At 37.9% G+C, this 15,664-nt stretch overlaps 1 protein-coding gene across 1 annotated transcript in view; it reads left to right on the top strand.

The window, feature by feature from the left end:
* Positions 1-15,664, top strand: part of LOC126481579 (probable 2-oxoglutarate dehydrogenase E1 component DHKTD1 homolog, mitochondrial) — a 335,870-nt gene that overhangs the window by 214,988 nt on the left and 105,218 nt on the right. Inside the window, exon 12 of the mRNA XM_050105438.1 lies at positions 4,388-4,508. Coding sequence (XP_049961395.1) covers positions 4,388-4,508 — 121 coding nt within the window. The remainder of the gene's footprint in view (positions 1-4,387; positions 4,509-15,664) is intronic.

The following is a 15,664-nucleotide window of genomic DNA, read 5'->3' as shown; positions in this document are numbered from 1 at the left end:
ACCTGCAAATTATGGCTCAAAGGAATCCTGACAGCACTGCCACCATGTTGAATAATGCTTTTCATGCAGCCACAGGATGTCATGTTAAGACTCAAACTGTGCGCAATAGGCTGCATGATGCGTAACTTCATTCCCGACGTCCATGGTGAGGTCCATCTTTGCAACCACAACACCCTGCAGCACAGTACAGATGGGCTCAACAACCAATGCATGTTGCATATGCCTTCAACCAGACAATCGTCGGAGACATGTTTGGAGACAACCTGGTCAGGCCTTATGCCTTAGACACACTGTCCAGTGAGTGCAGCAAGGTGGAGGTTCCCTGCTGTTTTGGGTGGCATTATGTGGGGCCGACGTATGCCGCTGGTGGTCTTGGAAGGCACCGTAGTGGTTGCGCAGTACATGAATGCCATTCTCCAACCGACAGTGCAACTGTATTGACAGTGACGTGATGAATTTGAGGATAGTATGCCATGACAAATACAGGTATACATCAATGCAAGAGGATGTGCTACTGGGTATCAAAGGTACTGGTGTGTACAACAATCCAGGCCACCATCTCTGAAGCTCTCGCTGTATGGTGGTACAACATGCAATGTGTGCTTTTCGTGAGTAATAAAAATGGTGGACATGATGTTTATGTTGATCTGTATTCCAATTTTCTGTACAGGTTCTGGAACTCTCGGAACCTATGTGATGCAAAACTTTTTTTGATGTGTGTATTTATTTATATTTATTGGTGATGGTATATATATTTACCCACAATACTGGAAAGTCCTATGAGGGAATACAAATAATGGAAGGAAAAGTATTGCCAATCACAGCAAAGTTCAGGTGCTGAATGTTTGACAGACACATTAACAAAGTTAAATTCATTGTTAACTATCTGGAAACTATTATCACTGCAACAATCTTGCCATTCATGTGCGTGTGTGTGCTTTTGTTAATCAGTTAGCTCTGATAAGGATGCCTATCTTGTTTACATGCTTGTCAACCACTCAAAACCTCAACTACTTGGTGGGTGGTTAACCTTACTCCTTTTATTATTTATAATCTGCATTTATGTTAAAATATATGGATGAATAATTATGGTATGTACAGCTTATTACCCACTTACATAACACCAGGAAAACCTAAGATGTGTGAACCACTCTAGAAATGCACAGTGCAGTATTCAAGACTTATGACAGCATACTGAGGAACCTACCACAGGTTTAGAAAAGCAGTGACAATTGATACCCACATGGTCACATAGCTGAATGTGCAATGCATGAACTCCCAAGACAAAGAGCTGAGCCAGAAGCTGTTTGGCTCTGTACTTCATTAACAGCCATTGATTTGATGTGCCTAATCAGACTGAGTGTGTTTTTCTGGCGAGTTATCACACCTGCCTATTCATATACTTAGGTAATTCCTCATCTCCACTACAGAAAGACTACAAAATAGGTTTAAAAATGTGATTTTCATACAATTTTCCATACCATCTTGGGTAAATGGAGTTGTAACAAAAATGGCATATGATAACACAAAATAATTACTGTGAAATACAGGATGAGAGAGTGTCCATCATGTAGGGCTCTCAAAACACAAGTAACACCAGGAAATATGATACTTGTCATTGGTGACTATTGAATTCATTACCACACTCTAAAAAAAATTTTAACGAATTGCACCATGGAGCACTTAACCAAATGGGATTGAAATCAGTAGATGTGATGTGTATGTACTGATAAATAAATGACTGCAATTTCAGAAAAATTGCATAGTTTATTCAGAAGAAAGAGCTTTGAAAATTGAGTCAATAACACACTGGTCCACCTCTGGTCCTTATGAAAGCAGGTATTTAGCTTGGCATTGATTGATGGAGTTGTTGGATGTCTTCCTGAGGGATATGGTGCCATATTCTGTCCAACTGACACACTAGATCATCAAAATCCCGAGCTGGTTGGGGACCCTCCCCATAATGTTACAAACATTCTCATCTGGGGAGAGATGTGGTGACCTTGCTGGCCAATGTAGGATATGTTGAGCACAAAGACAAGCAGTAGCAACTCTCATCTTATTTGGGCAGCCATTATCTTACTGAAATGTAAGCTCAGGATGGCATGTCATGAAGGGCAACACAATGGGTTGTAGAGTATTCTCGATGTATCACTGTGCTGTAAGGGTGCCGTGGCTGACAACCAAAGGGGCTCTGCTAAGAAAATGCATGGCACTCCATATCAACACTTGGGGTTCTCGACCCATATGGTGGGCGATAGTCAGGCTGGTATCCCACCACTGTTCAGGGCATCTCCAGACAAGTCCTTGCTGGCCATCAGGGCTCAGATTGAAGCAGTACTCATCAATGAAATCAGTTCTACTCCAGTTAATAAGATTCAAAGTCAAATATGTGTCTGGAGACACTCTGGACAGCAGTGGGATACCGATCCTGACTGTCACCCACCATACAAATCGACAAGTGAGGGTCTAGTATGCTATTTCTTTTCATAGCAGGACTACTTTGGTTGTCATCCTTGGCACCTTTACAGCACAGTGGTATGTTGATGATGTTCTATGCCCTATTTTGTTGCCCTTCATGGCAAGCCATCCTGGGCTTACATTTCAGCAACATAATGCCCACCCATACATAGTGGGAGCTTCTACCGCTTGCCTTGATGCTTTCCAGAACCTACCTTGGCACGCAAAGTTGCCAGATCTCTCCCCAACTAAGAACGTTTGGTGCATTATGAGCAGGGCCCTCCAACTGTATCAGGATTTTGACCATCTAATGTGCCAATTAGACAGGATTTGGATCCATATCTCTTTGGAGAACATGCAATAGCTCTATCAATCAGTGCCAAACCAAACAACTGTTTTCATAAGAACCAAAGGTGGACCAACACGTTATTGATTGGCTCAGTTTGTGAAGCTCTTTCTCTTGTCTGTACATGTACATCACATCTATTGTTATCTGTCCCATTCAGGTAATTCCTTCATGGTTATATGCTGACATGAAGACTTAAGTGCCAAGAGATTTTATTGGTAGTGATGTCAATGTTGCTATCTTATGTGTTTCATTTTAAAGATTTACATTTAAAAGACTGATGGAGCAAAAATGTGACATATTATTAACATTGCATCACTTCCTGATAAAAATTGTTCATTTGAATAAATAGCATATCCAACTTTGTATAATTATTTTCTCAAACATTTCTCTATCCGTAAAAGGTTTAGTATTTTGAGGCCTTATACTCAGTGTTGGAAAGGAGTAACTGGAGAAATCCCTTTGTAGTGCGCAAAGGAAAGACTGAGCACGTATGACATGTTAATTAACGCAGCTCCGTACATGTGTAGTACCTATGGTGTGAAGTGGCACATTTATTGGATGTAGGAAACAGATATTGAATGGTCAGTCACAAAAGTAAGTTACAATCTTTATACAGTAGCCAGTATACAGAATTTAATCCAGGATGGCACTGAATAATTATGGGTACTTCTTTTTCATGTTTCAGTGGGGTGAATTGTGGCTTAATTTGAAACATCATGGCCTGAGAAATTTGCACATGAGCTTACCTGGGGGGTTTCGGGCATAGTATCTAACATGACTGCTAATAATATAATAGAGGGAAGCAATCCGTGTGGGAAAAATTTATAAAAAACAAAGATGATGTGACTTACCAAACGAAAGCGCTGGCAGGTCGAAAGACACACAAACAAACACACAAACACACACCTGCCAGCGCTTTCGTTTGGTAAGTCACATCATCTTTGTTTTTTGATAAATTTTTCCCATGTGGATTGTTTCCCTCTATTATATTAATATCATTAATTTGAACCCAACAATTACGTTTGTTGTTGTCACTGTTGCATTTCGAAATCTTTCCTGTCGTCTTATTTTCTCTTTGTGTTTTTGCCAGTAGTTTCACTTTGTATTCACCTTCTCCTTTTTACAGAATTTTGTGTGTATGTTTGTGTTTGTTTGTGTGTCTTTCGACCTGCCAGCGCTTTCGTTTGGTAAGTCACATCATCTTTGTCTTTTGATAAATGACTGCTAATAATATTTATATAGGGAGAATCTGCTATTTCCCATGCAGTTCAACACTATAACTCCTTCATTTGTATAACATGATCCACAGGTACTACCACAGGAAAGATGATCAGAGATATGGAATAAGTCAAAATGCATTTAAAAAATACATATGAACATAATATAGTTTTATACTATTCCATTTCTCCATGTGTAGAACAACAGCAAATAGAAATTATGATGATCTTTAACACCCATATTCATGTAGATTACTGCTACTTTATTGTTTATGTTTAGATCATGTTATAAACTCCTTGTGCTATGGGCAGAGCAGTTAAAAAATCAACTTTTTCTTCTGCTTCTTACAAAAAATTTCAGTCCATTCACTCACATCTACAAAAAACACATATCCAAGGACGCCTGAAGAAACTGGCTGATAGAAGCAACATTGACTGGTCTACAGCTGAAGCATTAGCATTTGGGTCTTTGTTATATCAAGGTAAGTTATTACTGCTACTGGCCAAAAGCTTACATGTTTAGTAGTATTTTTGTTGTGCCTGTCTGCAACTAAACATCTCTGCTATATATTGAGTATCAGTTCATCCATTTCATAATACTGTCATTGTTTCATCCTGGATTTTCCATTGTTTGATTTTAAGGTATTACTGCTTTGTTTTGCCATGTCAGTCACACTTAATAATATTTATTTTTAATCTGTTTAATGCATTGGTTTATATCAAGTTTTTTAAAATAAATAAAATTATGTTTGAAACAATCACTGGAAGAAATGTTCCTCTGTTAAAGCACAAGGTCCAACATAGTGAAACAATTGATTGGACTAATGAAAAATAGACTTATGAGCTACTTAAATAAATATAATCTTCTCTGCAAGGAACAGCATGGTTCCAACCGGATAGAGGCACTGAAACCACAGTAACTCAGTTTACAAAAATTGTTCTTGAATCAGTAGACAAGGACAGTTGTGTAACTGGAATTTTCCTAGAACTATCAAAGGCCTTTGATACCATCAATCATGACATTCTTGCACACAAGTTGGAGTCTCTGGGAATCAGGGGAGTGGTAAATAAATGGTTCAAATCATACCTACATAACAGAGCACAGAGAGTAGAAATTTCATATAGCACATCCAAGTATGTGATAAATCACTTATCTGACCTACAGTATGTTAATATAGGAGTCCCATAAGGAAGTGTTCTGGGCCAAAAAGTTTTCTTAAATTATGTTAATGATTTCACACAATGTGTGAAGTGTGGAGAAAAAGTACTTTTTGCTGATGACAGTAACATACTGATTACCAACAAGACACCTGACCTGCTATTGGAAAAAGCCAATGAAACACTAGCAGAAGTTTACATATGGCCTACAGTGAACAGAGTAACTCTCAACATTAAGAAAACAAACAGCACGTACTTTAGAACAAACAGGAAGCACAAGTCCATAAATTTAAAACTACACAACACTTCAATAACAGATGTAACTAACACCAAATTCCTAGGGGTGCACATCAACAGCCAACTAAAATTGAATGAACATGTCATGATTATCTCAAAGAGGGTCTCCACAGCATGCTACATGCTTAGAGTTCTTGCATCAGTATGCTCTGACATCTGTGTAAGGTCAGCTTACTTTGGTTAAGTGCATGCCATCCTTAGCTACAGAATAATCTTTTGGGGAAATAGTACCCAGAATCTACAAACCGTTTTCAGTTTACAAAAGAGAGCTGGAAGAATAATGACAAAATGAAACAAATGGTCTCATGGCAAAGAATTATTTAAAAACCTGGTCATTCTGACTGTTCCCTGTGAGTTTATTTTTCAGACCATAATGTATATCAGAAAAAATCTCGACAATTATGGCTTGAATAACATTATTCGTGATCATAACACAAGGCTGAGTCATTGCCTCCATTTAAATAGAAAAAAATAAGCTAAAACCTCAGAACAGTCTTGATTATCAAGGCATGATAATCTATAATAAGCTGCCACAGAATATGAAAGAAGTTAGTAGTACATATTCTTTTAAAAAATATGTAAAACTGTTGTTGCAAGAGCATTGTTTCTGCACTTTGGATGAATATCTTAAATGAAAACCAAAGAATTGTTGGGAACACCTAGGGTAAGTTATACTTAACATCATTTTTTTCATTCATGTCTATTTATTTATGCCTATGTATTGATGTCTGCTAATTCCATATCAACACACCTAGTATATTTATTAAACAATATAAATTATCTTTTTTCATTTATGTAATAAGTATGCAGGACTTTGTATTTATGTATGTTAGTTCTACATCAAAATATCTATGCTTATTAAACAATGTAAATGGCATTTGTTAAGAAAATAGACTTCATACCATAATTTGCACATTCACTGACCACATCCATGCAATGTATATTGTCTAAGGATGGATAAATAAATAAATTACAGATACTTGGATCCTGGTTATCATACACTGCTCAACAGAAAGACTTTGAAAGAACTAGGTCTCTTTATCTGACATTTCAAGAACAGTATTTTCTCCAAAATATTTGAATCAGTTGAAGAAAAATTTTTAAAGCATTGAAGGTAAACAGTCTACTGTTTGTTCCTGTCAGATCACAGAAGTTAAGTGCTGCCTGGCTGGGCTAGCACTTGGATGGGTGACCATCCGGTCTTCCGAGCACTGTTGGCTAGCAGGGTGCACTCAGCCCTTGTGAGGTAAACTGAGGAGCTATTGATTGTGAAATATTGACTCCAGTCTCAGAAACTGACAAACGGCCAGGAGAGTGGTGTGCTGACCACATGCCCCTCCATATCCGCATACAATGACACCTATGGGATGAGGACAACATAGCGGCCGGTCGGTACCATTGGACCTTCATGGCCTATTTAGAAGCAGTTCAGTTCTAGTTTTAGCAAGGGTAAAGAATGGATATCTCCTGGGATTAAAATATCTTGTACAAATAAGAGAACTCTACTTAATTCAGAGGAGAAATGTGGTCTACAGTTGAAACTTCATCACCATCGGTGTTGTAAAACCTTCCAGCCTGTCATTAAAAAAAGCAAAATATAAGTACTACACATTAAAAAGATTTTCCATGGACAAAGCAAGAACAGTTTGACGTATTAATTAAACAACAAACAAACTAAATAGTGATCCAAATTAAACTAATTGCTCAGAATATAAATCTGGCAGAAATGGTGACACATTATGAACTTTGGTCACCAGATTCAGTGATTACTTCCTCACAGTGGCACAGATAATGCACCCAGTAATAAACTATCAAATATAGATGCATTAGATTTACATTGGCACCATCAACAAACATGTTTCATAAACACAATTCTTAGGAGATTGCAAAATTTATCATGTCACTAAAAAGCAATTATTCTGCTGACTATGAAGATATTTCTAGCAGAAATCTTGTGTTGACTTTGTGGGTACCTGACCATCAACAATGCATATCTGAGGTAATAAGAATCTTTGGTCAGTGGTTGAGCTTCCATTATGGGGTGGTGGGTAAAAATTATTTTCTCTGGTATTTAGTTTATAAGTTGAAATGTTTCGTAGTCTTGTACAATTTTTGGATACCACAACCCCTGACAAGTGCCTAGAAACTATTTGTATGGTCAGAAAGCAATGGAGAATATGCTGTTCATTGTCTACAGTCCACAGGTCCAATATTTAGCTCACTGACACTAAAATAAAAAGTTCTAACACTCTGAGAATAATGTAAAGGAGTCAGGAGCCATAACAATAAATAAAGGTCTGCTGTCATTTAACTGTTCAATATATTGTGTCTAAATTTCACATGCACACGTATCAATTTTGAAAATTGTGAAAGCTTGTCTTATCATACTTAGCATAATTCAGAGACAATTTCTTCTCTTTGTTCCTGATTATGTAAAGTTAATTGCTTTCCTTGAAGTGGGGAATAATCTTGGACATTTGCCACAAAGTTTTCCATAATACAGCAGGTGGCACACAGAACAGAACACCAAATGACAGGTTTTCCAGATAAGTTCTTAATCCAAGTACATTCACTTTTACACTGTTGCACAAGATACATATGATATATCATTTGACTGAAACAAAAGAATGTCAGTCATCTTCAAAGCCATCTGAGGCTTAAGTGGCCTCTATCACATACAGAATAATGGTACATTCTGTAGCAGAGTTTAGCACCTTCCAGTACGATTGGCAATGATCAAATAAGCTCCCAGGTGTAGACACCACATTCTTTATACAGGGTGTACATAAAGCCTGGGAACACTTTCAATTTTTTATTGCACAAGAACTAAACATTGTATAGATGTCATACATATTGCATTTGAAAGAGAAACTCCAAAAGTTTTTTTTACAAACATTTGATATGCGAACCATGAGTGACCCAGAAGATGTCAATATGGTAATCGAATTCTTGCCATACACATCCCAACATGGCATCATCAACTGTGGCAGTCACTTCCCGTATTCTCTCTTGGAGCTCTGCTACATCACATGGTAGAGGCGGTACATACACCAGATCTTTAATGTCTCCCCACAGAAAAAAGTCACACGGAATGAGATCTGGTGATTGGGGAGGCCATTTTATGAAACAGCTCTCCCCTTCTGTAGTACGGCCAATTCATCGATGTGGCTGCTCCGTGTTCAGATACCCATGAACTTCATGATGAAAATGGAGTGGAGCTGAAAGATGAAGGGAGAGTCCATTTGCATTTGAGGCATCAGCCATTGCTGCAACATCTCCAAGTAGGAATATCCAGTGACAGTGCTCTTAGCGAAGAAGAATGGCAATACTGTGTTTGACCTGACAAGGCACAAATAATATTTACCTTTGGGGAATCACACTCAGATGCAATGCAATCATGTGGATGCTTTGTACTCCAGATTCCTTGTTGGTGGCTTCTTACTGTGTTCTAAATATCCATTGAACAGTTGTAGCACACTTGTTTTTGTCGAACTCCAACACACAGAAGGCTTACTCTACACCTGAACTCACCATGTTTGCGATTAGCACAAACTATTGGCAAATTTCCAAACCATGCTGTGGCAGTATAAATGAAAAAAAAACTTCAAAATGACATATGTTTGATATCTGTACAATTTTTGGTTCTAGTGCAATAAATAATTGAAAGTGTTCCCAGACTTTATGTACACCCTGTATATGCTCAGTGTGGATGGCAAAGAAAACACTTGTTCCAAAACTGCTTCCATCGTTGGCAGCAGCGCTCAATCAACACTCTTTATGACTATCATATTATTTGTATTGTTGTTAGTTGAAGACTAATAATGGTATCAATTTTTCTCTAAGTAAATTCCCATAACTCTTAAATTTTGAACTCCAGAATTTTTCATTTGGAACCGAGGGTCAATGGTGGCCTCTGAACTGCCCCTTGTTTTAATTTCTACACCTTTGTAAAATTACAATATTTTCCTGAAACTTGGTACAGCTTCATTATTACTTATTGTAAATATAATGGTCACAGTGGCCATCTGTATTTTGTAACTTAATAATGAAGATTAGTTAACCTAATTTGTTTTAAAAATGTTTTGTATGAAAACTGGTTTTTTCTTAATAATTCAAAAGGTGAATGAGGTAGCTTCTGGACAGAAGTAGAACTTTGTAACTATAATATTTTGTGTCTATAAGCTTCTCAAAAAAGTAGAGTAATTCAAAAGGGTTAGCTTCTTAAAATTTTCTGCCATAAGTTTTTTCTGATAAACTGCATCTGATTCCAAAATGAGATCTTTCTAGCTTTAATATTATGCACCTCTTGGAATTTAACAAAAAGTAGATTTTCAAAGGAACTGATTAGTGAACTATGCATAGATTCACAATATTTGACCTTTTCATAGTCTTACACAATCTTCCCATGTTTTGAAGCAATAGTTAATATTTTAATTCTGTAGAATTTTATGCTACAATCTCTTTGTTAGCAGCTTGCGGCATATGCTAGGTTCTATTGTCCTGATCTTGGCCAAGTGATGAGGAAAAATCAGTCCTTCATGCACCTCTCCATGCATGCTTGCTTTCTTGCAGCATGAGAAGAGTATCTCTGATGTTATGAGTCTGGTGTGTGCTATTATAGCATATACACACATCTTGTATCTCCATATTAAGCAATATATTGTGTATGATTTCCATTCATCTGCTCTCTGCATTTCACTATAAACATTCCAACCAAGAATTCACACAGTGGTGAGTCCACAGGAGCAACAGCAGCTACTATAACTTAATCAGTGTACTTCATCTGATTGCTTTCACTACAACAATGGGGTCATACTACAGTTGCTGCTCTTTTGAACAACAGGTATGAGAAAGTCACTATCTTGGTGATCCACATAATTTTGTTTGTTACATGGACCAGTCTATGTTATGTGTGAAACTGGAAAGTGACTTCCTTACATGTCATACTATGGACTACAACAATTATGCATGTGTGCCCCAAGAATGTGTAATGACTTCCAACTTCTTCACAGATTTTGGTGGCAACTTCAATGCTTCCTGGAACTGACAGGTCAATATGCTGTCAACAACTTCAGGTCTACACGGTAGCCCCCCTCACTTGGTTTTATTGATTTGTCCATGTCAGGCACAACCCAGCTGAATCTGTTCATAACCTCAAGCAGGGTCCAGCTGGCTGAGCCATGTGAGAAGATGTTTCAACTGCCATCTCCCTCAGAGCACATGGCCCAGAACACCAACAACAGTTTTTTAAGGAGCATATACACAACAAAGTTCTCGTCCTGAGCTACCACCATTCCAGTGGTAACATCCAGCAACCTGGTTTGAAACAAATGACTACATCCTACAAAGCCAAGGCATCTTCAAAAATAAGTCAAATTCATCTCTGTATTGAGCAACATAAGAAATCATGCTCACATTATCAGTGATGTCATGTTAGCACCACTGGCAGACAGTAAGTATGATACAACCAAAGGGGCATTGCTTCACTCGTGTTTTCGTGAGAAAACATCAGAGCATCATTTGTAACAGGTGGTTTACAAGGGCACACCCAGCAATGGAATGCCAGCTTTGACGACATCTCCATACACCTGCCCCTTTATGTCTCATGCCAGACATCATGGCCCCTCAAACTACCACCAGAACTACAAATGGCAATGATCTCAGATAAAAACAAAACATTGGAATGCTAGTTGGACCTGGTTCACAGACTTTTTGCAATCCTGCAGCAACAGCAATACACAGATATACTAGACACGATGACCACCACGAATACATTCTCTGCATGGTAAACTGCCATACCCACTAGCAGTCAATGCAATCCATGCAGTTGCATACACTGATGACAGTGATATTATTAACCTCTGCCACAAGGCCATTGACCTTCAGCTATGCCAACCCCATCCACACCAAACAGTAACATATTAATTATAATATTGTATTAGGTACCGAAAGCTGGTTGAAACCAGACATAAAAAGTAGTGAAATTTTGAACTTGGATTGGATCATGTTTAGGAAGGATTGGACTGATGCTATGGGAGTTGGTGTGTTCACTGCAGTTAAAAGCTGTTTAAATGCAGTTGAGATCAATACTGGGTCGGACTGTGAAATGGTCTGGATAAGGCTGTCAATCAGACAAAGATTGACCATTGTGTTAGGTTGTTTTTATAGACCACCAGCATCCACAACAAATGTTGCAGAATATTTCAGGGAAAGTCTTGAGTACATAGGAAATAAATATCCAAATTATCCATTAGTTATAGGTGGAGACTTTAATCTGGCATCCATTGACTGGGAAAATTACATGTTTATCACAGGGGGCAGAAGCAAAGACTTGTGTGAAGTTATTCTAGGAGCACTCTCAACTTACAACCTTGAGCAATTGGCTAGAAACCCAACTCAACATGGGAATGTATTAGATATCTTGGCAACAAACAGACCTGATCTTTCTGAGGAAGTTAATCTAGAAGAAGTTATTAGTGACCATAATGTTGTTGTGGCTTCTATGTCAGTGGAAGTCGCAAAAAAACCAAAGAAACAGTGTCGAGTTTTCTTGTTTGGGACAGCAAATAAAAGTGTCATTAATGAATACCTTCATTGTCAGCTCTAAGCAATCACTGCGGGACACAAAGATATTGAGCATCTTTGGTCAGAATTTAGAGGTATTGTCCTCCATGTGCTAGAGAAGTATGTGCCTAGCAAAAATATAAGGGGAGGGAAAGGGTCCACCTTGGTGCAACAAACATATTAGGAAGATGCTGAGAAATCACAGAATTTTGCACAGTCATTTTAAACATAGTCACTGCCCTGTTGACAAACAGAAATTATGCGAAATGAAAGCAGCTGTCAGAAGGACAATGAGAGATTCCTTTAACAAATTTGCAAGCAATATTTTATCTGCAGATTCTAAAAATAACCCCAAAAAAGTTTGGTCATACATAAAATCTATGAATGCTACAAATAATTCAATACCTTCTGTTGTTGACAGTATGGATAATGTAACTAATGATATTAAACAGAAAGCCGAAATTCTAAACCTAGCTTTCAAAAACTCATTTATGGTAGAGGACTGCAGCACCATTCCCCCTTTCGATTATCGAACAAACTCAAGGATAGCTGACATAGTGTTTAGTGTATCTGGGATTGTAAAACAGCTAAGATCCTTAGATGCCAGAAAGGCATCTGGCCCAGACGATATCCCCGTAAGATTATATGTTGATTATTCTACAAATATAGCACCATTCTTATCCATCATGTATCAGAGATAATTGGAACAGTGGAAAGTTCCATGGGACTGGAAGAAGGCCCAGATCATAGCAATCTATAAAAAGGGTAGAGAATTGGATGCACAAAATTACTGGCCAATTTCACTGACATTGATTTGTTGTTGAATCATGAAACGTATTTTGTTTTCAGCCATAATGACCTTTCTAGTCTCTGAGAAGCTCATCTTCAGAAACCAGCACAGTTTTAGGAAACAGCAGTCATGTGAGACACAGCTGGCCCTCTTTGTGCATGATATACAACAGGCTCTAGATACCAGCTCCCAGGTTGATGCCATATTTCTCGACTTTCAAAAGGCGTTCAACTCAGTTCTGCACTGTCGCTTGCTCCAAAAAGTACATGCTTACGGTCTATCTGATGACATATGTGGTTGGATAGAAAGTTTCCTAACAGACAGGGAGCAGTATGTCATCCTGAACAGAGTGACTTCAACAGAAAAAAGTGTAACTTCAGGTGTGCCCCAGGGCAGCGTAATAGGTCCGCTGCTTTTTACGATTTACATAAACTATCTGGTTGATGGTATTGACAGCAGAATTTGTCTGTTTGCCGATGATGCTGTAGCCTATGGGAAAGCAGTATCACACAAAAGTTGTGAACAAATCAATGAGGATTTGCAGAAAATTAATGTGTGGTGTAATGACTGACAGCTATCTCTTAATATTAGTAAGTATAACCTACTGCATATATCAATGCAAAAATCCCCATTAATCCACGAGTACAAAATAAATGCCCAATCTTTGGAAGCGGTAACATCCATCAAGTATCTGGATGTGACTATTTGAAATGATCTCAAATGGAATGATTAGATTATACAAGTAACGGGTAAGGGGAACTCTAGATTGCAATTTATTGGTAGAATCCTGAAGCGAGGCAGTCCTTCAACAAATGAAATAGCTTACAATACATTAGTTCATCCAGTCTTAGAGTATTGTTCGTCTGTATAATATCCTTACCACTTGGGTCTGATTCAAGAGATGGAGAAGGTCCAAAGATGAGCGGCAAGATTCATGACTGGTACATTTAGCAATCATGAGAGCATTAAAAATCTCATAGAAAGTTTGAAGTGGGACACACTTGCAGGTAGACGGCGCACTAAACGGAAGGGGCTGCTCACTAAATTCTGAAATCCAGTCTTCACCGAGGATGTAGAGTACATATTATTACCACCAACTTTCAAATCACGCAATGATCACCATTCAAAGATAAGGGAAATTAGAGCTCGTACTAAGGGGTTCAGACAGTCGTTTTTCCCTCGTGTGATCTGCAAGTGGAACAGAAGGGGGGGAAAAAGGACTTTGGCACAAATTGTGCCCTCCGCCACACACCACTTGATGGCTAGTGGAGTATATATGTATATGTAGGTGTAGATGTAACATTCCACACACAGGCAGGTCATCACAATCAAGTCTGTGTTGGCTCTACTCTTGCTTCAGTGATGAGCAACTGCTCCACGCCATGCAACCACCCAGATATAAGACACAATCCAAATTGCAGCACACAGTGGCAACACTCATAGTTCAAACAAATGGGCCAAACTAGGTTTGTCCCAACTCTAAGTGACAATGGTGGACTCTACATGATATATTAATCAACAAATCTATAATTTCCTCATAAGGAGCAAACAGTAAGAATATTGTGTTTATTAGATAACAAGAAATTTTTGTAGTGGCCTCTTTAAGGATTGCCCAGTTCTTACACTCACTCCACAGTGCATTTACTGATGGTTTTTGTTGCCAACAGTAAAAATCAGTTACAGCTGAACTGCAGTCTTAATAATTTCAATACAAGACCCAAAAAAAGTCCATGTAGACTTGTCTAGGATTTTGAGTGAAGTCATAAAATATGGGGCAAAGGTAATGAATGAACCTCCATCCAACATAAAGTGAGAAATTAGAAATCACAACCAATTAAAAAAATTAATCATACCTCATGAACCACTGTATTCACATATTTAACAATGTGAAACACAGCATTATTATGAATACTTGTACTTACTACATAATTAACAGAAATTTTCAGTCCTCGAGTCCAGATATTCAGATAATATATACAAAGAATATATTATGAAAAGGACAGATTGCTGCTCACCAAAATAGAGGAGACATTGAGTCAGAGACAGCTTCAAGTAAAACACTGCTGTATATGTGGACTTTCAGCCAAAAGACCTTCTTCTGAAGTAGAAAACATACGAACATTCACACAAGCACAGCTCACACATGCATGACTACTGCCTCTGGCCACTATATAGTAAGTATCAGTGTTCATTCTAAAGCTGAATAACAATTACTCACATACTGTAGTGATGACTGTGTATTTAGAGATGTATTTAACTATGCTGTTTGAAAAATTCTGATATAATCTGATAAATAATAGGTTACTAATGGAAGATAAACATCAGTTACTTAATATAACTAGATCAGTGGCAACTTTTGTTTTAATTTACTAGGATCTGGCATAAGCATAAACAACATTGGCCAGTATAGTGATCATTTATTGTCAGTATGGTGTACAAATTAGGTTTCTGTAATTTAGTTGCTTTTTGGTAATGCATACCTTGGGTCATTCTGCAATACTGAAGGGTCTCCTTATTTATGGGATCTATGGGACATGATGAATGAATGAATAAGATGTATAAAATACGAAATGGAAGTGGAAAAAATTTAGGATTAAAGGAAACCAATAACCGAATGGTAGAAACTTAAGAGTACAGGTACAGGTATACACACACACAAGTAAATAAATAAATAAACAAATTAAATAATCCTTTAAAGCGATAGAGTACATACACACACAAACACACACACACACACACACACACACACACACACACACACACACACACACACACACACACACACACTGAGTGGAGTGGTGGGTCTGGCACTATTTACAAAATATTCAT

Source organism: Schistocerca serialis, chromosome 5 (assembly GCF_023864345.2).
Source record: "Schistocerca serialis cubense isolate TAMUIC-IGC-003099 chromosome 5, iqSchSeri2.2, whole genome shotgun sequence".
NCBI classification, from domain to species: Eukaryota; Metazoa; Arthropoda; class Insecta; order Orthoptera; family Acrididae; genus Schistocerca; species Schistocerca serialis.
This window is presented reverse-complemented; position numbering and strand designations above follow the sequence as displayed.